The sequence below is a fragment of the Podarcis liolepis genome (genome assembly GCF_965112155.1).
Source record: "Podarcis liolepis genome assembly, chromosome: 13".
Lineage (NCBI taxonomy): Eukaryota > Metazoa > Chordata > Lepidosauria > Squamata > Lacertidae > Podarcis > Podarcis liolepis.
In genome coordinates, this window is record NC_139573.1 from 16,765,791 (window position 1) to 16,790,369 (window position 24,579).

At 51.1% G+C, this 24,579-nt stretch overlaps 2 protein-coding genes across 11 annotated transcripts in view; both read right to left on the reverse strand.

Moving 5' to 3' along the window:
- Positions 1-24,579, reverse strand: part of LOC310691145 (uncharacterized protein) — a 63,344-nt gene that overhangs the window by 15,506 nt on the left and 23,259 nt on the right. For 4 of the 9 annotated variants that reach the window (XM_083470763.1, XM_083470761.1, XM_083470762.1 and 1 more), the window contains one exon: positions 23,717-24,406. The exons of 2 other annotated variants lie outside the window; for them this stretch is intronic. In XM_083470763.1, coding sequence (XP_083326889.1) covers positions 24,400-24,406 — 7 coding nt within the window. In that variant the 3' untranslated portion in view covers positions 23,717-24,399. Of the gene's footprint in view, positions 1-11,808; positions 12,973-22,459; positions 22,508-23,716; positions 24,407-24,579 lie in introns of those variants that run through there. 3 more of the 9 variants (XR_014518357.1, XR_014518356.1, XM_083470764.1) reach the window with 3 other exon arrangements.
- Positions 12,955-19,533, reverse strand: LOC310691157 (uncharacterized protein). 2 transcript variants are annotated; one of them, XM_083470780.1, is made up of 2 exons: positions 18,098-19,533; positions 12,955-15,829 (listed from the first exon to the last, which is right to left on the reverse strand). In XM_083470780.1, exon 2 carries the CDS (start codon positions 14,948-14,950, stop codon positions 13,631-13,633), a length of 1,320 nt encoding a protein of 439 aa, XP_083326906.1. In that variant the 5' UTR covers positions 14,951-15,829; positions 18,098-19,533; the 3' UTR covers positions 12,955-13,630. The 2 variants fall into 2 exon arrangements, with proteins under 2 accessions (XP_083326906.1, XP_083326907.1); XM_083470781.1 differs by having other exon boundaries at positions 15,391-15,829; positions 18,098-18,972.

Sequence of the window (24,579 nt, forward strand, 5' to 3'; positions counted from 1 at the left end):
AGTTGCGGATGAACTTACGATAAAAGTTTCCAAACCCTAGGAACCTCTGCACATCCTTCTTGGTTTTGGGTGTTTTCCATTCCAGCACTGCCTGTACCTTGCCGGGATCCATGGCCAATCCCTTGTCTGACAGGCGGTACCCCAGGAATTCCACCTCCTTGGTATGGAACCGACACTTCTCCAGTTTGACCCACAGCCTGTTGGCTTGCAGTCTGCTCAACACTTCTCTGACGTCTCTCACATGTTGCTCCTCATTCTCAGAATACACCAACACATCATCTAGAAAGGCAACGCAATTCTTGTAGAGCAAAGGGCCCAGCACGTGGTTCATAAAAGATTGAAAACACGCGGAGCCTGCTTGTAATCCAAATGGCATAACGAGGTATTCAAACGCCCCCAAAGGGGTAAACATGGTGGTTTTCCATTCATCCCCTTTCCTTATGCGTATCAGGTTGTACGCCCCCCTTAGATCCAGCTTTGTGAAAATCTTTCCCTTCCTCACCCTGGTCAAAATATCATCAATTCTGGGCATAGGGAACGCCACCGGTTCAGTCACTGCATTCAGCCGCCTAAAATCACATACAAGTCTCGGCTTGTCCGCATTTTTTTTGTCCACAAAGAACACTGGGCTCCCCCCTGCTGCCTTGGACTCTCTGATGAAGCCTCTCTTCAGGTTCTTGTCAATGAACCCTCGCAACTCCTGCATTTCCCTGTCTGACATGGCATACAACTTGCCCACGGGAAGCTGTGCTCCAGGGAGTAAATTGATCTGACAATCAAAGGGTCTATGAGGTGGTAGTTGGTCAGCTTCCTTCTCGCTGAACACGTCGCTGAGATCTGCATACTGTGGTGGTACCTTCACCTTCCCCATTACTTCAGTCCCTGCTAGGGTGGCTTGGGCCCCTGCTGAACCCTTCTCCCCTTTGCAGTGTTCTAGGCAATGTGCTGAACCAAAGGACACCACTCTTTGATGCCAGCCAACCAGCGGATCATGTAGAGCTAGCCAGCTCATTCCCAAAATAATGGGAGCGCCTCCCAGGGTGGCCACATTAAACGCTATCAGTTCTGTGTGCCTTGCCACCCTCATTATCATTGGGACAGTCTGCAAGCGGACTCCTCCTCCCAACAACTCCCTGCCATCAATCGTGGTCACCTGCAGGGGGTTGCTTAAAGGGATGGTCTGTATCTGGTGTTCAGCAGCAAACTCCTTGCTCATAAAATTGCAGGAGCTGCCTGAGTCCAATAGCGCCTTTATTTTTAGGGGGTGCCCATTCTGCAGCTCTAGCGACACTTCAATCACTAGAGCAGGTCGAGGAGCTTCTGGCACGGGCACTTTCACTGCTCTTTGGCCTGGCTGCAGTGCCCCAATTGTGGCAACCAGGCGTTGGCTTTTACCTGCTCCGCTCCCCCTTCTTCTCCCCCCTCAACAGCTCCCACCATCCCTTGCCATTCCTTCCTCTGGGGGCAGACTCTGGCAAAGTGGCCTGGCTGTTGGCAGAGATAGCATTTCCGGGGGCCCTTTCCCTCCTTCTTAGCTCCCTCGCTGGTTTTTGAAAATGCGCGCGCGCGCGCTGTTCCGATTTCCATCGGCTCTGCCGGCGGGAAAGCTGGCTCAGGAATGTCTGGAATGCGGAACTCCTTCCAACGTTCCCCTCTCCCTTCCCGCCTCTCCAAGGCTCTTGCCTCCTGCCGCGCTCCTATGGTCAGCGCAGATTTGGTCAGCTGATCCATAGACTCCGCCCTGGGGCTCCGTGCCAGCTCGTCTTTCACCCCCGAAGAAAGACCTTCTTCAAATAGCATTTGAACGGGTGCCGCCGATAAATCCCAACTCAGTCTGTGAATCAGCATGGTAAACTCAGTCCAATATTCACGGACAGATCGACTTCCCTGCTTACAAGCCATTAGCTGTCTGCGCACCACCCCTTCCTCAATATCGCTGGAAAACATGATATCCATTGCACGAAAGAACTTCATTGTGTCCTTTAGTATGTCATTGTGCGTTGCCATTAGGGGTCGAACCCAGTCTCTAGCCCCTTTCTCAAGATGCCCAATTACAAAAGCAACTCGCGATTCCTCATCAGGGAACTCATCGAACTGCACATTAAGGGCATATTGCATCTCTGTCCTAAAAGCATGGTAGTCCTTGGGGTCCCCCCCAAATTTCTGCACCAATCCTGGTACCTTTCTGGGGAATTGAGTGGCTCTCCCCTTCTTGTCTGCATCCTGAGCCCTTCTCTCCTCCAGCCTCGCCGTCTGCAGGGCCAGTTGAACCTCCAACGCTCGGTATCTATCTTCCAAGCTTGGACCAGCTCCAGCCCCTGCTCCTCCGGTTCCGGTTGGTTCGCTCATGATGCCTTCTCTTGCACAGGCAGCGTACAAAGACTGTCGGACTGCTGTGAGGGTTTGATTAGCTGCTTGTGCGTGAAAACGTGCTCCCTCAGAGTTTGTGCGACCCCACAAACCTCCGTGTGTGACGGAGCTCCTCAGACATGTCTGCTCTAGTCACTAGTAGAGTCCGACAGTGGCTGTCTGCGGAAGCGTTTCCAGCAAAGAAGTTCCTTAACGGAAACGCGTCTCCTGGACTCACGGCGTGACAGTTTCCTGCGAGGTGTGGGTCTCCCTATGGGAGACTCCGATACCTCCCCACTGTTCTCGCTGGAAGCCTCCCTGAGCCCTCCCTCCTGCTCGCATTCCCTCAGAGACCCACTCCTCCCCCTGCTGGTCCCTGCTTCAGCAGTTGAGTCTCTTTCATCCTGCCTGAGTCCCTCCACCACCTGATGCTCTGATGGCAGTTCCCTGACAACAGCCTTCTGTACATGCTCAGGAACCTCAACATGGGGCAGGACTCCTGAGGGAGGAGAAAGGGGGAGGGAACTAGGAAGGGGTATATACGTTTGTGCACATGATTGTGAACTCGTGCATGCTTTTTGTGACTTATCACACTTGCTCCTTCTACCAGTTCATGGATGGCAGAAATAAAAGCCTTTTCTCCGAAACTATTCCTTGAGTGTCTGTTGACTCCCACTTCCCTTTCCCAGGCGCAATATTTTTCCCACCCGAGGGCAAAGCCTCATAAGGCTACGCATCCACTGTTTCATTCAGAAAATTTTTTTCTTGTTTTCCTCCTCCTAGGTGTGTCTTATGGTCAGGTGCATCTTATGGAGCGAAAAATACGGTACTGTCAGAGCTGCTTGAAGATCCTAGCTCACAGAGGATCACGCTAGCCAGCGATCATTAAGTAAAAGTCTTTATTGAATTACAGTTTCCATTCTCACGCTGCTGCGCGCAACTCTACGTCTAGTAGCTAGATCGGCGAAGCTCCGTCTGAGTCTCCGCCCCGTGTGCACCAACTTAATATCCTAGCCTTGCTCCACCTTTTCCGCCTGACTGTCCTCCTCTGGGTCCCTCTACCCCCCGGGGCTTCTTCCTTCCGGGATTCTTCTGACGCTGACCCGGACCCTCCTGCCTCCTTGCGCCGGGCTTTAGGACCTGGTTCCCTTTCGGGGCTGCTTACTGCGCCGCCTTCCTCTGCATTTGAACTTGGCGCGCGCGCCCAACCTTCCACTTTCCTCTTAACCGTTTCTTCGCTCCCCGATGGAGGTGTGGCCACTCCTGACTCATGCCCTCCCTCCTGTGGTGAGCTGCCAGCGCTTCCCCCCTGGCTCCTTTCCTCTTCCCTGCTTCCTGGCGGTGACACTGGTCCCGATTTCCAGCTGCTCCCCCCTGAGTCCCCTCTGGCTCTATCTTCCTGGGGTGCCCCCCTAGACTCCCCCCTTGCCCTGGCCACTGGTGCTCCTTTCTGTGAATCCTCTGATTCACTGGAAAGACTAGGAGATCTCGGGTCGTCGTCATCACTCATCTTTTCTTCTGCCTCCTCCCCTTCGCTCTCTGTTTCCTCCCTTGCCCGTGCCTCTGCTCCTAAACCCCTGACATCCATCCCCCCCTCGAAGCCCCCCATTCCCCCCTCCCCTCCTTCCGGTGCTGGAGCTGGGGGCTGCTGTTGCAAAGGGACGAACGTCGGATATCGGTCGCTTCCCATGGCGGGTCTCCATCTGAAGTCTCGCGGGTCTTCCTCCCTGCTCTCGTCGACAACGGTCACCTCCGCTTCCATCTCTGTGCCGCCGTGCTCGAAACCAGGGTCGTCCCCGAAAACGTCCATGTCCGTCTCTCCCTCACTTCCTCCTGGCGGTGTTGCTCGTCCTGGGCCTTCCAGCCACCGTCTGCGGAACTGCTCCTCTGGTCTATCGTCCCACCAATACGAGGGTTCTGATGCAGATCCCGAGGGTGACCCCTCCGGGGAACGGACGTCTTGTGTCGGGTCCTCGTCCGAGTCGAACCCCCGGAAAGTGCTGGCCGAAAGCGTGGGCGTGAAAAGCCAGTCGTCGAAAAAGTCTGCTGGCATAGGTCTATGGGGGAAGAGGGCATGAAACTCGTCTTTGAGGAGAGGTTCGTCCAAGGCGTAGCCCGGCACCCAGCTGTTCGCACTGGCCGGGGTGCCCTCCTTGGCGAGAAAGTATTCTACCCCCTCTTCCCCCCATCTGGAGTCCAAAATCTCCGTGACTTCGTTGATGCGCTCCTTCTGTGCCACTCCCGCGTGCCCTGTTCTGCCTCTGACCGGACTCGGCGCCGTTCCGGGTTCCTGGAACCTGTGCGGTGCCCTGTAGGGAGTGAGCACCGATCTGTGGAATACCGGATGCATTCTGGAACCCTCCGGAAGTGCCAGTCTGAACGCTACCGGGTTGACCTGCTCTTCGACTTGGTAGGGCCCCAGTTGTTTATGCCCTAGTTTCTTCTTGGCCAACGACCTGGCCGGCACTGCGTGGGCTGCTAACCAAACCCAGTCTCCCACGTGGAGCTCTTCGCCAACCCTTCTGTGCTTGTCCGCTTGTACCTTGTATGCGTGCTTGGCCAGCTCCAGGTGGCGCCTCAGCTGATCGTGGACTTCCTGCAGCTCCGACGCGAACGCATCTGCTGTCTGCGGCTCCCCCTCTCCCATTCTTTCCAGTCCCGGGAAGGTTCTGGGGTGCCTCCCGTTGTTGGCGAAGAACGGCGTGACCCCCGTGGACACGTGAACTCGGCAAGCGGCAGGTAATCCACCCACGTCGCAGGCTGTTGATTTGCATAACATCTCAGGTACTGCTGCATAATGGCATTGACCCGCTCCGCTTGCCCGTTGGTCTGCGGGTGTCTCGCCGACGCCAGGTTGATCTTGACGTTCAGGAAGCCCATCAGCTTCTGCCAGAAATTCGAGATGAACTGCCGCCCCCGGTCGGACAGAATAGACCGTGGCAGACCGTGAACCTTGAACACGTGGTCTATGAACAGTTTGGCGGTTTGCTCCGCCGTGGCCACCTTAGCACACGGAATGAAATGCGCCATCTTGGAAAACAGGTCTACCACCACCAGCACTGCCGTCTTGCCCCTCGAGCTGGGCAGATCCGTGACAAAGTCCAGGGCCACCCTTTCCCAAGGTTCGACCGGAGTTTGCAGCGGTTCCAACAGTCCGGCCGGCGGTTTGTGCACTGGTTTGGCCCTCTGGCAGGTGTCACACCTCGCCACGTAGTCTGCGACCTCCCCTCTCATTCCAGGCCACCAGAAATCCCTGGCTACTAATTCCACCGTCTTCTCCTTGCCAAAGTGCCCGGCCGTGGGCGCGTCGTGCAGCTGCTGCAGCACCTTGGCGCGAAGGTCGTCTCCCGGCACGTAGATGGCCCCTTTACGGATGAGCAATCCATCTCGTAGCTGGAAACCGTCGGCCGCAGCCGTGCCCCTTTGCACCTCTGCCATCTTTGCTTGCGCGAAGGAGTCATCCTGCAACGCTCGTCGCACCGCCTCCAGGTCCACGGTGGCCGCGGCGCACACCCATACTGTTGGTGCGAAGATGTGCATGGCGGCCGCTGGCGTTGCGTCCTCCAGATACTGTGGCTTACGGGAGAGGGCGTCCGCCATGATGTTAGTGTCCCCCGGGACATACTCTATGCGGAAGTCGAAGTTCGCAAAAAACTCAGCCCAACGTATCTGCCTCTGGTTTAGGAACTGTGCCGTGCGCCAGTGCTCCAGATTCTTGTGGTCCGTGCAAACCTGCACCGTGTGCTTGGCGCCGATCAGGAAGTGCCTCCACGCTTTGAACGCTGCATGAATGGCCAGCAACTCCCTGTCCCAGATGGTGTAGTTCTGCTCGGACTTGCTGAGCTTCCTGGAGTAGAACGCTGCCGGTCGCCACACCCCCTGCTGGTCCTTTTGCAGCAGGACCGCCCCCACGGCTCTGTCCGAGGCGTCTGTCTCCACCCTCATCGGCCTGCTGGGGTTGACGTGAAGCAGCTGCTCTTCCGACGCGAAGAGACGCTTGAGTGCCTGAAAGGACTGCTCCGCCTCCTCTGTCCAAACGAACTTCTTTTTCTTGGAGCTAAGCGTGTCTGTGATGGCCGCTGTCTGCATAGCGAAGCCCTTGATAAACTTGCGATAGAAGTTCGCAAAGCCAACAAACCTCTGGACCTCCTTCCGGTTGCGTGGACTCTTCCAATCCAATACCGCGCGAACCTTGGCGCTGTCCATGGCGAGCCCCTTGTCAGACAACTTGTAGCCCAGAAAATCCACCTCCGTCACGTCAAATTGGCACTTCTCCAGCTTGGCGTAGAGCCTATGTTGCTTTAGTCTGGTCAGCACTTCCTTGACGTGTCTGTCATGCTCCTGCTGCGATTCCGAAAAGATCAGGATGTCATCTAAGAAACAGACGCACGTCTTGTAGAGAAGTCCCGCCAACACGTGATGCATGAAAGCTTGAAAAACGTGGGAGCCATTTTGCAATCCAAAGGGCATAACTCTGTATTCGTAGGTACCCAGTGGCGTGAACATGGCCGTCTTCCACTCATCTCCCTCCCGCATACGAATGAGGTTGTACGCCCCTCGCAGGTCTAACTTGGTGAACACTTTCCCCTTCCGCACCTTCGCCAGGAGGTCGTCGATTCGGGGCATGGGGAAGTCCGACGGCTTGGTCCCATTGTTTAAAATGCGATAGTCCACGACCAGTCTTTTTTGGGGCGTGTCTCGCTTTTTAACAAAGAATACTGGACTGCCCCCCGCTGCCTTGGACTCTCGGATGAAACCGCGCTCCAAATTATGATCTATGAACTGTTTGAGTTCCTGCAGCTCGTCCTCTGACATGGAATACAGTTTCCCCTTAGGCAGCGCCACCCCCGGCAGCAGGTCAATCTTGCAGTCATATGGTCTGTGAGGGGGTAGCCTGTCTGCCTCCTTCTCGCAGAAAACTTCCAAAAATTCTGCGTACTTGTGGGGAATCGCTTGCAGCGTGCCTAGCAGCAGCTGTGACTCCTCTTCCTCTCCTTCCTGCCGGGGCACGATGCAGTGTTCAGCACAAAAGGAAGAGCCGAAGATCAGCTGCCTCTGGTACCAAGCCAGCGTTGGGCTGTGCTTGTCCAGCCAACTCATTCCCAATACAATGGGCGTATCCGATAGTTGAGTGACATTGAAGCTGATGATTTCTTTGTGATTTCCAAGTCGCATCGCCATGGGCGGCGTCTGCTTCACCACTTGCCCCCCTAGCAACTCCCTGCCATCCACCGTGACAACCTGCAGGGGCAGTGTGGCCGGCAGCAACTGTATAGCGTGCTTGTCGACAAAGTCCTGCCCTATAAAGTCCGCGTTGCTGCCCGAGTCAACTGTGATGGGCACGTCAGTGGTGATTCCATTGGGCAGCTGGAGAGATGCGGTGAGCCTCACCACTGGTTTGGGCGGGAGGGGGTTCACGGGCTGTAAAACCTCTGGGGACTGCGTCACTAACACGTCTGGCTGGGCCCCAGGGCCTCTTCCTCCAGCCAGACTGCGTCGTTTCCCTGCTGTGGTCCCCCTTGCTGCGTTGCTGCAGTCACCATTGCCGAGGCTGCAGTAAGCTTGTGGAGCCTCTGGGGACACTCTTTTGCCATATGCCCTGGCTCCTCACAGACGTAACACTTCCTGTTCCCTCTAGGAGGCTTCGCTTTCACTGCTGCCGGTGCTAGGGCTCTGGTTGCTGACTGAGCCCTTGCACCTCCAACCTCCATAGGTTCGGCTCCTCCTCCTGGCGGAGGCGTGGATTGCGCCCGCGCTGCTTCTCTGGGAAGGAAGGAGGGGCCCCTGGCTGGTTCGCGCCCTCCACGCCCTTCGTCCCTGCTCCACGGACGTCCTTCCAGCCTCACCCCCACTGCCAGTGCCCTCTGAACGACCTCCTGGGTGGTTCGGGGTCTCTCCCCCCTCGCGATCTCATCTTTAATCGAGTTGTGCAGCCCCTCCCAAAAGAGGTCTCTTACAGGAGCCGAATCTCTGTCCCATTCCAGGGCACTGACCAAGGCGAAAAAGCGGGCATGATACTGCCTCACGCTGGCCCTCCCTTGTCTCAGCCCATGCACCTCCTTCCGTGCAAGATCCACGTCAATACTTGATAAAAAACACCCATCCATCGCTTTAATAAAGGCATCTGCATTCTGGAGCGCCGGATCCTTATCTCTCCATAAATTGCGTAGCCATGCTCTAGCATCCCCATGCAAATGGGACATAATGAATCCCACTCTCTCTTGCTCATCTCTAAAGTCTTTATGCAGCAGTTGCAGTGCGCACAGTACGTCGGCTCTAAAGTTGGGATACTGTTGCAGGTTCCCATCGAAGTGAGAGACCAGCCCGCCTGTCCGTCTCGCCAACCCAATTCCCTCCTGCCGGGGTGTCTGCTTTGTCAGCACGTCTAACCTGACCTGGAGATCCCTGCAGGCGGCAGCTGCCTCCTCCTCTCTCTTCCTGGATGCGAGAGCCTCGGCATTCAGTTGTGCCACTGCTTTTCTGAGTTCCTCTATCTGCTGCTCAGCCGTCATGTCGTCTGCCGTTCGTGAGCTCGCTAGTAGGCACCTGTTTCTCTCCCCTCCTCGAGGCTGTAGATGCCCACAATCGTGAGACGGAGCTTACTGTCAGAGCTGCTTGAAGATCCTAGCTCACAGAGGATCACGCTAGCCAGCGATCATTAAGTAAAAGTCTTTATTGAATTACAGTTTCCATTCTCACGCTGCTGCGCGCAACTCTACGTCTAGTAGCTAGATCGGCGAAGCTCCGTCTGAGTCTCCGCCCCGTGTGCACCAACTTAATATCCTAGCCTTGCTCCACCTTTTCCGCCTGACTGTCCTCCTCTGGGTCCCTCTACCCCCCGGGGCTTCTTCCTTCCGGGATTCTTCTGACGCTGACCCGGACCCTCCTGCCTCCTTGCGCCGGGCTTTAGGACCTGGTTCCCTTTCGGGGCTGCTTACTGCGCCGCCTTCCTCTGCATTTGAACTTGGCGCGCGCGCCCAACCTTCCACTTTCCTCTTAACCGTTTCTTCGCTCCCCGATGGAGGTGTGGCCACTCCTGACTCATGCCCTCCCTCCTGTGGTGAGCTGCCAGTGCTTCCCCCCTGGCTCCTTTCCTCTTCCCTGCTTCCTGGCGGTGACGCTGGTCCCGATTTCCAGCTGCTCCCCCCTGAGTCCCCTCTGGCTCTATCTTCCTGGGGTGCCCCCCTAGACTCCCCCCTTGCCCTGGCCACTGGTGCTCCTTTCTGTGAATCCTCTGATTCACTGGAAAGACTAGGAGATCTCGGGTCGTCGTCATCACTCATCTTTTCTTCTGCCTCCTCCCCTTCGCTCTCTGTTTCCTCCCTTGCCCGTGCCTCTGCTCCTAAACCCCTGACAGGTACTTTGGTGTTTTTTTACCCCAAGTGTTCAGAAAAATCTGTCAAAATCTTTCTACAATTCCTACTTTTAGTTAAGTATTTTTATTCATTTACTTGACTGGGGGGAAGCAGCTGCCCCCTCCCCCGGTCTGGGCCCGTGTGTTCAGCCACTTACCTCACAGGGACACAGATTACACACAACACTTTCCCCACAAACGGCTGGGTTTTCCACCTTGCTGCTTCTTCCTTCCTCCACAAACAAGGGGGATTCTGACTTCAGCCCTGAGGGGCCTCTCCCCTGGACCAATTTTTTACCCGAGCCTGTAAAAGACAATTCTTTACCTGACATGACTGTTGCAAGGAGGAGGAAGGTAGTTGAACTGTCCTTGAAGTTTAAAAAGTATTCTAAGTCAAACTCACCATGGACTGCAACTAGCAGAATCTGAAAGGAGCCTGGATGTTTCCTTTCTACTTGTTCCAGGAACCAGCAACAAGTTGCCTCCCCCCTTTTCTGGATCATATTCAGCAATTTTTCACTTTTCTCCTTGTAGTCTTCTCCTGCTTTCCACAAATCCCAGTACTCTTTCCATGTGAGAATAAACTGATCGTGTGATAACCATACAAAGAATCCTACGTCCTTTTCAATAATTTCAAGTAATTCTTTTCTTCCCTTGCAGACTATTTCATCAACAGTGATAGCGACTCCTTCCACTGACCTGTGGCAAAAACATTTCTTTTATGTTGGTGTTTGTGGCTGGGACGGTGGGGTGGAGAGGGAGGGATAGCATTAGAGCCGAATTAGGATACAAGCTGGGCCTGAAGTGCTCCACCCCTGCTCTACTGCCCTCACTGATCCTTGCAGACCATTTGATCAGCAGTGACAGTGACTCCTTTCATTGACTTGTGGCAAAAACATTGATTTTATTTTAGAGATTGTTGTGGGGAGAGAATTGGAACCTGATTAGGATACAAGCTGGGGCTGAAGTTTTCCACCCCTGGTATACTGACTTCACTGATCCTCTGAGCGTGCTGAGATCTGCTTTTCTATGCAAACTGGAAAACATGCTGATTTATTCCACACTGGAAAAAATGCATGATGTAATTTGCCATCCTTTTTAATGGCCAAGAATATACCCAAACCAGTCAGCTGCCTCTCTTGTCCATACTTTTCCATCTTCCTGAGAGAGGAAGATGCAGCAGCTGTGCCTCACCCTCTCCCCTCTGGGCTAGGGTATTATTATTATCCAGCTGATTGGTCTTGGCTGTCAGGTCCAGCTCTGCCTCCTCTTTCAGGTAAGGCAGCCTCCTTTCCACCAGCAGAAGGAAAAAGCCACTTCATCTCAGGTTGCCTCCTCCATCCCAGCCTGGCTCAGCCCCCCTGGTCCCAGCATCACCCCCCCCCCTACCCACAGCAGGGCGAGGGTCCTCCCTGCCATTGATGCTCTCCTGTCACTGCTCGTTGCTGGTGGGGCTGCTGAGAAGGAATGAAGGCAGGAGGGAAAGAAAAGAGAGAAGTGACTTCCCCCTGTGTTTTCACACACACCCCCCTTAGCAAACTACAATTTCTGGGGAAACACCCGCTTGATTTGCCTCAGTCACTAAAATGTCTGGGGCCAGCCCTGCATACAAAGCATGCTCTATGATAATACAAAGAAGTTTGAATTCAGAGTATTATGGTTTGCATGTGATGTCATGTGGTGAGAGGAGGCCGGATGGGTCTGTCACAACAGCAGGGAGGGCCTGAAGGGGTCCACCACAGCAGCCCATCGGGGCCAGTCAAAGCCTTGAGTGTGGCCAGGATTTATTTTAGGGGGCAGGCTTTATGTTGGGGGGACAGAACTGAGTTCTCTTGGACACAACTGATCAATTAGTTAAGGTTTTTTTATTATTTACTTGATTGGGGGAGCAGCTGGCCCTCTGCCTACTCCCATGGTCATGGGCACAGAATATTGAGGGGACCCAACCCGCTCCTTGAAATTTGGGGGTTGTCAGTCCCCCACCCCCCTTGCTTATCATCAAACCCCTTAGCACCATTCGTTCTAGCAACACATTTGCCCATCCTGCAAACAGAATTGTGTTGGGACTTACCACACTTTTCTTTTTCTTTCATTGCTCAGCATAGAATAATAACCTGTAGGGAGGTAAGGGAGAGGTCATAATTGGCTGCTTTAGTCCCCCTCCCCCTGCCCCCCAAACAGTCTTTTTCTATATTTAATTGGTGCCAGTGCATTTCTTGCTGGGTAAGCACTTCTTTCCTTAACCAGTGACTAGGGGTGTCACACTAGCTGTTTGGGGGGTATAGAATATTCTCCACAAACTGTAAATTCTAATGTAAGAACTAGTTTTACAACCCACATTTTAAAAATCTAATATAATTTTTATTATTTATTTATTTATTTATTTATTCCCCGCCCATCTGGCTGGGCTTCCCCAGCCACTCTGGACGGTTTCCAAGAAATATTAAAATACTGTGATGCATCAAACATTAAAAGCCTCCCTAAACAGGGCTGCCTTCAGATGTCTTCTAAAAGTCTGGTAGTTGTTGTTCTCTTTGACATCTGGTGGAGGGCGTTCCACAGGGAGGGCGCCACTACTGAGAAGGCCCTCTGCCTGGTTCCCTGTAACTTGGCTTCTCACAGTGAGGGAACCGCCAGAAGGCCCTCAGTGCTGGACCTCAGTGTCCGGGCAGAACAATGGGGGTGGAGACGCTCCTTCAGGTATACTGGACCGAGGCCGTTTAGGGCTTTAAAGGCCAGCACCAACACTTTGAATTGTGCTCGGAAACGTACTGGGAGCCAATGTAGGTATTTCAAGACTGGTGTTATATGTTCTTGGCGGCCACTCCCAGTCACCAGTCTAGCTGCCACATTCTGGATTAGTTGTAGTTTCTGGGTCACCTTCAAAGGTAGCCCCACATAGAGCACCCAACAGTAGTCCAAGCGGGAGATAACCAGAGCATGCACCACTCTTGCGAGGCAGTCCACAGGCAGATAGGGTCTCAGCCTACGTACCAGATGGAGCTGGTAAACAGCTGCCCTGGACACAGATTTGACCTGTGCCTCCATGGACAGCTGTGAGTCCAAAATGACTCCCAGGCTGCGCACCTGGTCCTTCAGGGGCACAGTTACCCCATTCAGGACCAGGGAATCCTCCACACCTGCCCGCCTCCTGTCCCCCAAAAACAGTACTTCTGTCTTGTCAGGATTCAACTTCAATCTGTTAGCCGCCATCCATCCTCCAACCGCCTCCAGACACTCACACAGGACCGTCACCGCCTTCATTGGTTCTGATTTGAAAGAGAGGTAGAGCTGGGTATCATCCGCATACTGATGAACACCCAGTCCAAACCCCCTGATGATCTCTCCCAGCGGCTTCATATAGATATTAAAAAGCATGGGGGAGAGGACAGAACCCTGAGGCACCCCACAAGTGAGAGCCCAGGGGTCTGAACACTCACCCCCCCCCTTTCTGAACACGGCCCAGGAGGAAGGAGCGGAACCACTGTATGGCAGTGCCCCCAGCTCCCAACCCCTCAAGACGATGCAGAAGGATGTTATGGTTGATGGTATCAAACGCCGCTGAGAGATCCAGCAGAACTAGGAAACAGCTCTCACCTTTGTCCCTAGCCCGCTGGAGATCATCAACCAGTGCGACCAAGGCAGTTTCAGTCCCATGATGAGGCCTGAATCCTGACTGGGAGGGATCAAATGGTCCTCTTCTTCCAGGCGAGCCTGGAGTTGTTCAGCAACCACTCGCTCAATCACCTTGCCCAAGAAGGAAGATTTGAGACTGGGCGATAGTTGGCCATCATGGCCGCATCTAAAGATGGTTTTTTAAGAAGCGGTTTAATAACCGCCTCTTTCAGCAGGTCTTCCCTCACAGAGGGAAGCATTCACCACCCCACGAAGCCCATCGCCCAGCCTTTCCCGGCTAGCTTTTATAAGTCAGGATGGGCAAGGATCAAGGAGACAGGTGGTTGGTTTCACTCGTCCAAGCAGCCTGTCCACATCCTCGGAGGTAACAGATTGGAATTGATCCCACACAACTTGACTAGACAGGACTCTAGCACTCTCCCGCCCCGGCCCTGCTCCCACGGTGGCGTCTACCTCTTTCCGAATCTGAGCGACTTTATCTGCAAAAAACTTTGCAAAATCATTGCAGGAGATCATGTGGCCCGTACAGGGCCCCGATGGAGCAGGTGGTTCCGCTAAATTGCGAACCACCTGAAAAAGTCTTCTGCTGCTGTTTTCTGCAGATGCAATAGAGGCAGTGAAGAAAGTCTTCTTCGCCATCGCTACTGCCACTTGGTAGGCTCGACATTGAGCTCTAACCCGTGTCTGGTCAGCTTCAGAATGAGTTTTCCGCCACTGGCACTCTAGCCATCTCAAAGATTGTTTCATTGCCCTCAGATTCATGGAAAACCACGGGGCTGTCCGGGCTCCATGCAATCGGAGAGGGCACTTCGGAGCCAAACAGTCATTAGCCCTGGTTAACTCCACATTCCAGCGGGCCACCAGGGAATCAGCTGAAAGGCCATCAACATGGGATAAAGCATCCCCTACCACTCTCTGGAAGCCATTTGGATCCATTAAGTGGTGGGGGCGGACGATCCGAATCGGTCCCACCTCCCTGCAGTGGGGATGGGTCGTGGAGAAGTCCAGTTGCACCAGGAAGTGATCTGACCATGGCACTTCTTTCGTTTCGCTTTTACTTAGTGCCTGATCACCAACATCCATAGAGGTAAACACCAGGTCCAAGGCATGTCCACGGCTGTGGGTTGGGCCAGACTTATTCAGGGACAGCCCCATGGAGGCCATGCTTTCCACGAAGTCCCGAGCGGCCCCTTGTAAGGTTGTGTCGGCATGGATGTTAAAATCCCCTAAGACAACCAAACTAGATGTCTTCAGGAGAACATCCGCCACGACCTGAAGCAGCTCGGACAAGGAATCCTTGGTGCAGCGGGGAGGTCGGTACACCAAAAGGAATCCTGTACTGCTCCTATTGCCCAACTTCCAGAACATGCACTCAAAGAACTGGGTCTTCCCAATAGGACGCCTGGTGCAAACTAATGACTTCCTAAAAATCACTGCAACCCCCCCTCCCCGCCCACAAGGACTGGGTTGCTGTGCGTAAGAGAAACCTGGTGGGCAAGCAGCAGCAAGAACAGGCCCATCTGCTTCATCCAGCCAAGTCTCTGTTACACATGCCAGGTCAAGTCCTCCATCCATGATAAAGTCATGGATGGCAGTGGTCTTATGAATCATTGACCTGGCATTGCACAGCAGCACCTTCAGGTCATGTGGGTATCCCTTGCTGATTCCAGTATCCGTCCGGAGGCAGGGATAGTCCTCAAACAACGACTAAACCTGCCTCCTCTGTAATGACATGGTCTGGTCTTAGCGTAACTCTTCCTCCTACCCGTGATCACTGAGATCGGTTGTCCCAGCGCATCCCCCTCTGTGGAACATGCCCCAGCCATTTTGTTGGCTGGGACCCACTCCCTGGCAGCCCTGACCCCTCCCCCTTAAGAACAAAATAAAAGCTTAAAAATAAAAAAAACCCAATAAAACAATACAAACAAAAAAACTGTAAAAGTTACAAAACATCAAAATCAAACAAATTCCCAAGCCCAACCAAACATCCATCCCACCCCCACCCCCACATACAAAAAGATCAAAAGAAAAATTTAAAAACATTTTAAAAAGAACTCTGCGCCCCTCTGAGTCCTACTGGACAGCAGCAGCAGTAACAGCAACCGTCCTTGTGAGGCTTCAGGCCCCTCCCTGGGCTGGTGGAGAGTGGCAGGAGCAGGGCCCTCAGGCAATCACACGGGGGAGTCCTCCTGGGCAGAAATGCAGTCCTTTTGAGGCTTCAGGCCCCTCCCTGGGCTGGTGGAGAGTGGCAGGAGCAGGGCCCTCAGGCACTCACACAGGGGAGTCCTCCTGGGCAGCAAAGCAGTCCTTTTGAGACTTCAGGCCCCGCCCTGGGCTGGTGGAAAGTGGCAGGATCAGGGCCCTCAGACACTCACACAGGGGAGTCCTCCTGGGCAGCAAAGTAGTCCTTTTGAAGCTTCAGGCCCCGCCCTGGGCCAGGTGGTAAGTGGCAGGAGCAGGGCCGTCAGGCACTCACACAGGGGAGTCAAGCTGTGATATTGCCAGTGCAAGTAATGAATAATGAATTTTTTGATCCAGTTACATTACTGGGCAATGTGTCATTCACCATTGGCACTTCTGAAATGTAAGCTACAGAAAGCATTTTTTTTTTTTTTTTTAGTTTTAAAAATGCTATTCGTTTCAATTTGATGAACATTTGAATTTGTATGTATTTCAACTATATGTAATAGCCTTTTTTCTATTTTGGTGTGACCGTATTCTTAGTGATTGTATACCCTTGGCCATACAGTGTGATATTTTTTTTACAGAAAGTAGCTTTAATGCTTTATACACTTAAAGTACCTAGGCCTATACAATTATGTGTAATAGCACGTGAGGTGGACTTATTTATTTAGCTAAATGGAATAGACAGAGACAGAGCAGAAAAGCTTGCATATGTAGCACATAACTTAAAGCTCCGAGAAGAGAAGAAAACACAGCTTCTAACAAGCTCATTGAATTTTACACAACCATCAACTTCGTTCTATGATCTCGCAGATGATCAGTGTGGAACTGAAAGCTCTGCTATCAGTGGAGACAAAGATGGTGACTTATCCTCTTAAGATGTTTGAGGAGTCAATATAAATTTATAGACATTTGAGACTTGTTACTTAAGAAATAAATTTATTTAAAAAATAGGCTTTGTCACAATTTCTCAGTTATAATTTTAATATGTTGTGCGTTGCCTTACTTGTCTAAAGGTAAAGGGACCCCAGACTGTTAAGTCCAGTCGCAGATGACTCTAAGCAGATAGTAATTTGCATTTCTGATGTTATGTAACTTGTCATTACTGATTATTTGTGTTTTATTTTCCAGAAATAATAGCATTTATTTTAAACTTTATATTGATTTTATTAGTGTTGTACAGTATTGAAAATACTGTACCATGTAGATAAAGAACGTACTCATATAGTGGACCTGAGGTTTTTTTTATATTCCTTTTACTTTAAAAGCTACATTTCATACATACACAACATAATTAGAATTCAAAGTTTATGGTAAATATACGGTTAGTGGCAGGCTTAGTGATTTTTCAATTTCAAGTTTGGTGCAAAAAAATCAAAGAATGTGAATTCACTGCATTGCCTCATTGAATAAAAGCATCTGTGCAGTTTTTGGCTGCCATCTGAACAAGTTTACCCATGAATAAACATGCATATTAATTATATCGTTTTCAATGCATCAAAATTATACCATTTTCAATGCATTAAAATGAATACTCTCCTATTTTAAATGAAAATTCTCTAACATTCTCATTAATTGATAATATTCTCGAGAATATTCTCCAAAAGATTCTTCTCCAGAAGATTATTCACTAGATTTTAACATCACTAAACCATTTTATACCATCATAAAGCATGGAAATTCCTCCTCCTCTTCCTAGTGCAATCTATTTGCAGGACATTCTGCAGGCAGCACTTCCAGCTGGATGACCAGGGAAGAGCCTTGGCTCAGTGGCAGAACACCTGCTTTGCATGCAGAAGGTCCCAGGTTCAATCCCTGGTGTCTCCAGGTAGGGCTGCGAAAGACTCCTGCCTGAAACCCTGGAGAGCCGCAGTCAGGCAATGTTAGCAATCCTGAGCTAGATGGACCCTGAGGCCCATTTGGGACCTTCCTCTGTTCCAGAGATGTCAGGATGGCCTGCAAACTTTCTGAACTTACAGGCCTGATTTAATTTTTCTGCAGGGCTCAAGCAGGAAAGAAAAAGGACTTTCCCTTCTACAAAGGGACAAGCTCTACCCGAGTCCAAAAAACGGCCTGCCCTTGTACTTAAGGCTGATTCTTTGCTGTTCTGTGTGTCCTAAGGGCGCTGAAGGTATTTGTAATATTTTAGTTACAGATGGGTAGCCGTGTTGGTCTGCCATAGTCAAAATAAAAAAATTCCTTCCTGTAGCACCTTAAAGACCAACTAAGTTAGTTCTTGGTATGAGCTTTCGTGTATCTGAAGAAGTGTGCATGCACACGAAAGCTTATACCAAGAACTAACTTAGTTGGTCTTTAAGGTGCTACAGGAAGGAATTTTTTTATTTTGTAATATTTTAAGCAATAGCAACCAGACTGTTGAAACATACCAAATTGTCCATATGCGCTAAATGCCTGGCGCTAAAGTAAAGATAGTTCCAAACATTCCAAGCCCATGGTTGTTTTTCCTTCCCTCCTTCGCGGCTGCAGCTCAGCGCTGGGCTGGCGCAACCAGGGAAGGAAAGATCTGCTGTCAGACTGAACGACTGCGAAGGTCAGGATCCACCAAAGACTTACCTTTCGTGAAGGAGAGGAGCTGGTCCGCATCGAACTCGCAGTCAGCGGCCCTCAGCGCGTCGGCCGCCACCTCGACTGCGTAAGTTCCGCCGTAGTAGCTGAGTAGCTGAGCAGCAGGTCTCGGAGGCGAGAGGCACCTGCCTCCTGCAGCTCCTCCTCAGGGATGCGGACTAAGCCCTCCTTGAGCGGGATCTCGCGCAGTTTACGCCGGAACCTCAGCAGCTCGTCCCGACCCAAAGGCCCCAGGGAGAGATGCAAGGCGTGAGTGATAAAGCGCATAGGGAAAAAGCAATTCTCCTGGTCAAGGGGAAAATCCGGGTGTGGAAATCTCCACGTGGTGGGGTGCCAGTAGTCGCTACTGCTGCTACTCTGGCGCCCACCAGCCTTGAGCCGTCGGGGCCCCTGGTACTCGACGATGCCATCCACCTCCCTCTCCCCTTCCTTCCTCCTCCCCTTCTCCTCGGTAGACCTGCCGGCCTCTTTCGCCTTCAGCTTCTCGCCTCCTTCCTCCAGGGGCTCCTTCGCCGAGGGGTCTTCGGGGGTCGTCATGGCGCCCCTGCCCAGAGGAAAGTCTCGCCCCGCGGCAGAGCCGGAGAGGACGCAGCGTCCGAAGGAGGAAGAAGGAAGCGGGCGACGCCCTCGGGGAAGCGGCTCCTCCGCGGGCGCTTGGCGGGGGCGGAGACTCCCGAGGTTTCCTCCCGCCGAGCAGAGAATCAGCGCTGGACTTGGGAAGGCGAGAACGTGGGAAGGGCCTTCTCGGCGCTCCCAAAAGATTGGCTGGCTGGCAGGCAGGCAGGGGGAAAACACAAAATAAAAACACCCTGCTTTCTTCCAAGTTTGGCTCAACCAGAGGCTAGCAAGGTTAGGAAGTCCCAGACCCGGTGCGGAATTTTTTTTTTTCACCCCCTCCCGAATCTTTTTTTTACAAAAGGTACCCTAAAGTTGTTGAGCTTTTTAAAGGGAAGGTTGCACAGAGTTTTTAAGCTTTTGGGGGACAGGGAACACCATAGTTTATCAGCTTTTTCTAGGGAGGGTTGCTGTGCGGGACCGATCTGCCCACCGGGGTGCGAGCGCTGATTACCTTTCTCTGGCAGATCAGCCTGTTTCATGCAATTCAGCCGTGGAACAATGCCACCCATGCTCCCTTGCGTGCTTGCAGGTGTTTCACAATTTCCTTTGCAAGAAGGGGCAAGGGAATCTTCTCCACTCCCTCCCCCAATTAACAAAAGGCTCAAGAAAGTGGAGTCTAGGCTTAGGCTGAGTGCACACCATACATTTAAAGCACCTAGAAAAAGCAGCACCCAGGAAGCTGTAGTTTGTTAAGGGTGCTGGGAGTTATAGCTCTTTCGGGGTAACCTACAGCTCTCAGAATTCTTGGAGTGTGTGTGTGTGCTTTAAAAGTGTGATATGTACACAGCCTTAGATAACTTTAATAAGGAATATAACAGTGTTATAGAGGACAGAGATCTACCAACAGGCCAAAACATTCATATTAATATACGTGTCGCTAATTTTCTCTTCCTTTATTATGCTGTTGCTCTGATAAGAAACTGTTTTGTTATGAAAAACTGTATTCCATTGCACATTTATTGTTACTATCATAGGTGGCCGTGTTGGTCTTCAGATACCTGATATCAGATATCTGAAGAAGTCTGCATGCACACAAAAGCTCATACCATAACAAACTTCAATGGTCTCTAAGGTGCTACTGGACAGTTTTTGGAAGGATACTTTTAAGGGCTTTTTTGAGGAAAATAAAATAAAGACTTGATTCTTTTAAAGGAATTTTTTTTGGAACAGTTTTTTTAGTGATCTTTTACATTAGAATTTATTTATTTCTTTTTTTAAAAAAACCCAAACTTTTTTAAAAGCACCTTTCAACATCCTCAAGCACTAGCACCAACCAATAGTCATTTTAACCACTAATCAGAAAGAAGTCACTCCAAAGCAGTGTTGTGGTGCAGAGACAGAAAAAGAAGTCTTTGGGAGCAACTAGATTCTTATGTGTCAAACAAAAGCACCATGCATTGCCCTAAAAGTCCAGGGAACACGAGGTGCTTCTAAACGTCCTTTTCCTTGGACATGCATCAATATTATTTGCACCTGCAAAAGTTTTGGGGCTGTCCTACATACTTCCTTTCCCACCAGTCCTAGAACTTCCCGATGAAATCCTATAGCTGTTCATGTCACAAATCTTCTAGGGGAGAGTGGGGGGGGGTCCCCTCTTTTGCTGTCACTCCAGAAATCGACAATATGGTAGCCACAGGGAACAACTAATAGAAGGCAGAATTAAATCCACCACCGATGTGCTATTATTCTATCTAGGAACGGAACACCATTGCGGAAGGGCCCATTAACTATTTCCCCAGAAGGGCGGCTACTCCCATAGCTCATGAGACAAGCACACCCCAGGGACTAGGAACTTGAGCATCCAGTCATCTTTAATTTAAAAAACAACAACGTTTAAATAATTAACAACAGAGAGGCTTGTTTCATGTACTACCGATTGCAAAAAAGGTGGGAGGGGAGAGATCACACACACACACACACACACACACACACACACACACACAACACCACACCTTGCAAAGTGGCACCATCTGATATTTGAGGATTATTTCCACCAGCCCAGACTTGCTCTTCCGAAAGAGGGGGGGGGGGGAATCAATGCCAGCTCCTTAAAGGAGCAGATACTTTCCAAGCTCTAAACGGAGATGGGAAAGCTGAAAGCAGGCAACAGGCAGCCCTGCCAGGCACCCGCGGCTTAAATGCACTATGCAAGGGGAGTAGGGAAGAGAGCCCCAGGAAAACCCAAAGCCTGGCGGCAGAGGAAGAAAGCCTCTTAAAGAGGCAGGCAGCTCGTTAGAACGCTGAGGAAAATACGCCGTGCCCAGAAAACAGACCCCCCCCCTCCCATCAGCCGCGACTGGGAGGCCGGCAGCAAAGCAGGAAACACACAGGACTCAAACCAGCAACGCAGGGGGAAACTCACCACCCACCCACCCTTTCAGGAGGGGAAGCGCACACGCACTAAACAAAATAATGGGGAGATCTCAAGTAAGTTTGGTCTTGCCCGCCAGAGCCGCTACAGCCGGGCAGCGAGGGCTGGCAAAAGGGCGCCAAGGATGGAAACATGATGGTTTGCAAGAGCAGCGGTTCCCTCGCGGAACTGGCAGGGGGAAGTTGATCCCGCAGCAAAATAAGCAGGGGCTGGAGCAAACGCCAGATCGCCGCCGCTGCAAGATCCCCAGCCAGAGCTGCTTCTATATACTGCGGAGAGCCGAGCAGAGCTGGGGGGGGGGGGCGTGAATGTCGCCCCCTTCAGAGTGACACCCAGGACGGCCGCCCCACCTTCCTACGCCACTAAACACATTGCAAGCAATGGGGTTCCGTCCTTTATGCAGTTCAGTAAACTTTTCTCTCTCTGGTCCCAGAGAGAGATCCAAAGCTTGTTCATCATGCAGAGTTTCTCTGCTGCTGTTAGCCATCTGATTTCTCAAGTTTCCTTTCCAGCTGCGAAAACTGCAGTGTGGGATTCCAGCAATGAGGTAGCTTAACTCACAGAAATGGAGAACCACTCTTCTTCTTTCACCTCGAGTGGAAGAAATGGCTTAAGGTAAACATCTCCGTACAGCATTCCAAGTACAATGTGTTCAAACACAGCATTTTCTGTATATAACTTTCCCTTGTGCGGGTGGCAAAATTCAGCTCCTTGCATGCATGGCGCCTGCCTTCCAAACCTGGAGACGCCTCATGGGAGGTGGGAAAGAAGAGAATGCCCAGGTGTTACTAGTGGATCAATGAATTCTTCTTGTATAACTCCTATAATTCCTGCCACTCCCTCAGCCCCTTTTGTGTGTTATTATTTTAGTGTTTTCTGTTGTTTTATTGGCCGTATTTCCCACATTTATCCAAAGAGTTGGAAATCCCTGAAGGTGCTCCTCCTCTCACACATTTGATTTTACAGACATTCTTTGAAGCAGACGTAGACTTAAGACAGAGACTGGCCCAAGGAACCCCAGGGAACTTCTCTCATTCCAGACCATTTCCCCAAATTCTTTCAAATGGCCAAATTCCCGTAACTGTCTCAAAAATTCCCATGATAACAGTCTCAAAAATTGTGCAAGACGTCTAGTACCAGTTTCCTTTCAATGAAATAATACTGGAAGCTTATGCAGGCCTAATGAAAAGGACATAATATTATTGGTAAAATATCTTTATTACAAAGTACTTTTATTTACAAGGTACAAACTGAAAAGGAGAAGTGTTAAAGAAGCCCTAAGGCAAAACGAAGCCTCCACCACCCAGGAAGTTCAGGGGAGGACAGGCTGTCTCTCTCTGGCTTCATCTCCTGGGATTGAAATCTGCTCCTCCTCCCAAGATGTACATCTCCCAGCAGGAGAAAAAGTCCTGTCATGAAAGGAACATGTACTGAACTGCAGCCACAGGAGGGACTTTGCTCTCCAAGCACACTGTGCTTAGTGAATGAGACAGCTCTGCTTTGTGTGGCTCATTGGTATTTTCCTGGAGGTCTGGGAATTGAAGCTCTGTTGGAAAAAGCTAGGGATTTTGTGGGAGACTTCTTAACAGCTCAATGGGTTAAAATTCACAGGATTCTCCAGAGGAGGTCAGGGCATTATAAAACTGGCAAATGTTTGTAGCTGTGGCCTGAGTGAAGTGCTGCAGAGGATGCTGGGAGAGCTGAGACAAAACATCCAGATCTTTTTGGAGACTGAAGGATCAGAGACGGTGGGAAGGGGCTCCCCATTGTTTCCCAAGGAGGAGGATGAAAGGAGACAGCAGAACCCTTGGGGTCACAGCGAGTCGCATGATGAAGAGGTGGATCTAGTGTGCGGCAGTTGTGAAAAAGTCAAATTCCATGCTAGGGATCATTAGGAAAGGAGATGAACTTAAAACTCTGAATATCATAATAAAGGTAAAGGGACCCCTGACCATTAGGTCCAGTCGTGACAGACTCTGGGGTTGTGGCACTCATCTCGCTTTACTGGATGAGGGAGCCGGCGTACAGCTTCCGGGTCATGTGGCCAGCATGACTAAGCCGCTTCTGGCAAACCAGAGCAGTGCATGGAAACGCCGTTTACCTTCCTGCCAGAGTGGTACCTATTTATCTATTTGCACTTTGACGTGCTTTCGAACTGCTAGGTTGGCAGGAGCAGGGACCGAACAACGGGAGCTCACCCCGTCACGGGGATTCGAACCGCCAACCTGTTAAGGGATTCAGAACTTACAGGGTTAAAGAGTTCTGAGTGACGTCTCACATTCCTGAGGCGTGGTCAATGACACTTACGGGAGTGGTTTACTCTGAGTGTTTCAGTCTGTCTGTGTCTCGTACGCTATGCGAGAGGAAGAATGTGCGAGCTTTCGCCGGGATGATTTATGCTGTTATACTACATGATTAAAGGCTAAGAAGATAAGGAACGCCTTGTGTTTGTTCTGAATTATTACCCACACACTGCAATTGCTTCTAACCGCTGTGATCGCTCTGCTAACCGGCCAAAGAGGAGGAAGGACGTTTGGATCGGCACGGACAGTTTGCAAGCTGCGCAACGGAAGAGTGCTGGACTCCATGTTTGGCCCTCTTGGCCGAGCATACAACCTTCTGATCAGGAAGTCCTAGGCTCTGTGGTTTAAACCACAGCGATAATACCGTTATGCAAATCCATGGTGCAACCGCATTTGGAATACTGTGTACAGTTCTGGTTTCCACACCTCAAAAAGGACATCGTAGAGTTGGAAAACGTTCAGAAAAGGGCAAGCAAAATGATTGAGGGGATGCAGCAACTGCCATATGAGGGCGGCTGCAGAGACTGTTTAGACAAAAGGTAAGAGAGGACATGATAGAAGTTTATAACATTATTCAGGGTGTGAGCAAAGTGGACAGAGAAATGTTTTTATCCCTTTCTTGGAAAGCTAGAACCAGTGAGCAGCCAATGAGGCTGGATGTTGGAAGACGCAGACAGATAGAAGTCCTTCACACAGCGAAGAGTTAGACCATGGAACTCACTTCCACAGAAGACAGTGCTGGTCACCAACTTGGGTGGTTTCAAAAAAGTTACTGGACAACTTCATGGAAGACACGGCTCCTTGCCATGATGGCTGCGCTCTCCCTCCTCAGTCAGAGGCAGAAATGCTTCTGAATACCAGTTGCTGGAAGCCACAGAAAGGGAGTGAGTTCTTGCACTTGCAGGCTTCCCACAGCCATCTGGCTGGCAGCGGTGAGAACAGGATGCTGGCCTGATCCAGCAGGCTCTTGTTAAGGCACAGGTTTCAGCAATGAACTGCTAGTTCCTGGAGGAAAGAAAAAAAATTCCGTACATATGTGAGTCAATTTCGTACATATGTGAATCAATTAAATATTGTCAAGAAGTGAAGAGGAAAGTAGCCCCCAAATCCTGTCAGGAACTCTAGAAAAAGCATAGGGGACCTTTGGCCCTCCAAATGTTGCTGAACTACAACTCCCA

Excerpts from the sequence above, each read along its gene's own strand:
- LOC310691157 (XM_083470780.1), bottom strand. The coding sequence starts at position 14,950 with ATGATTCATAAGACCACTGCCATCCATGACTTTATCATGGATGGAGGA.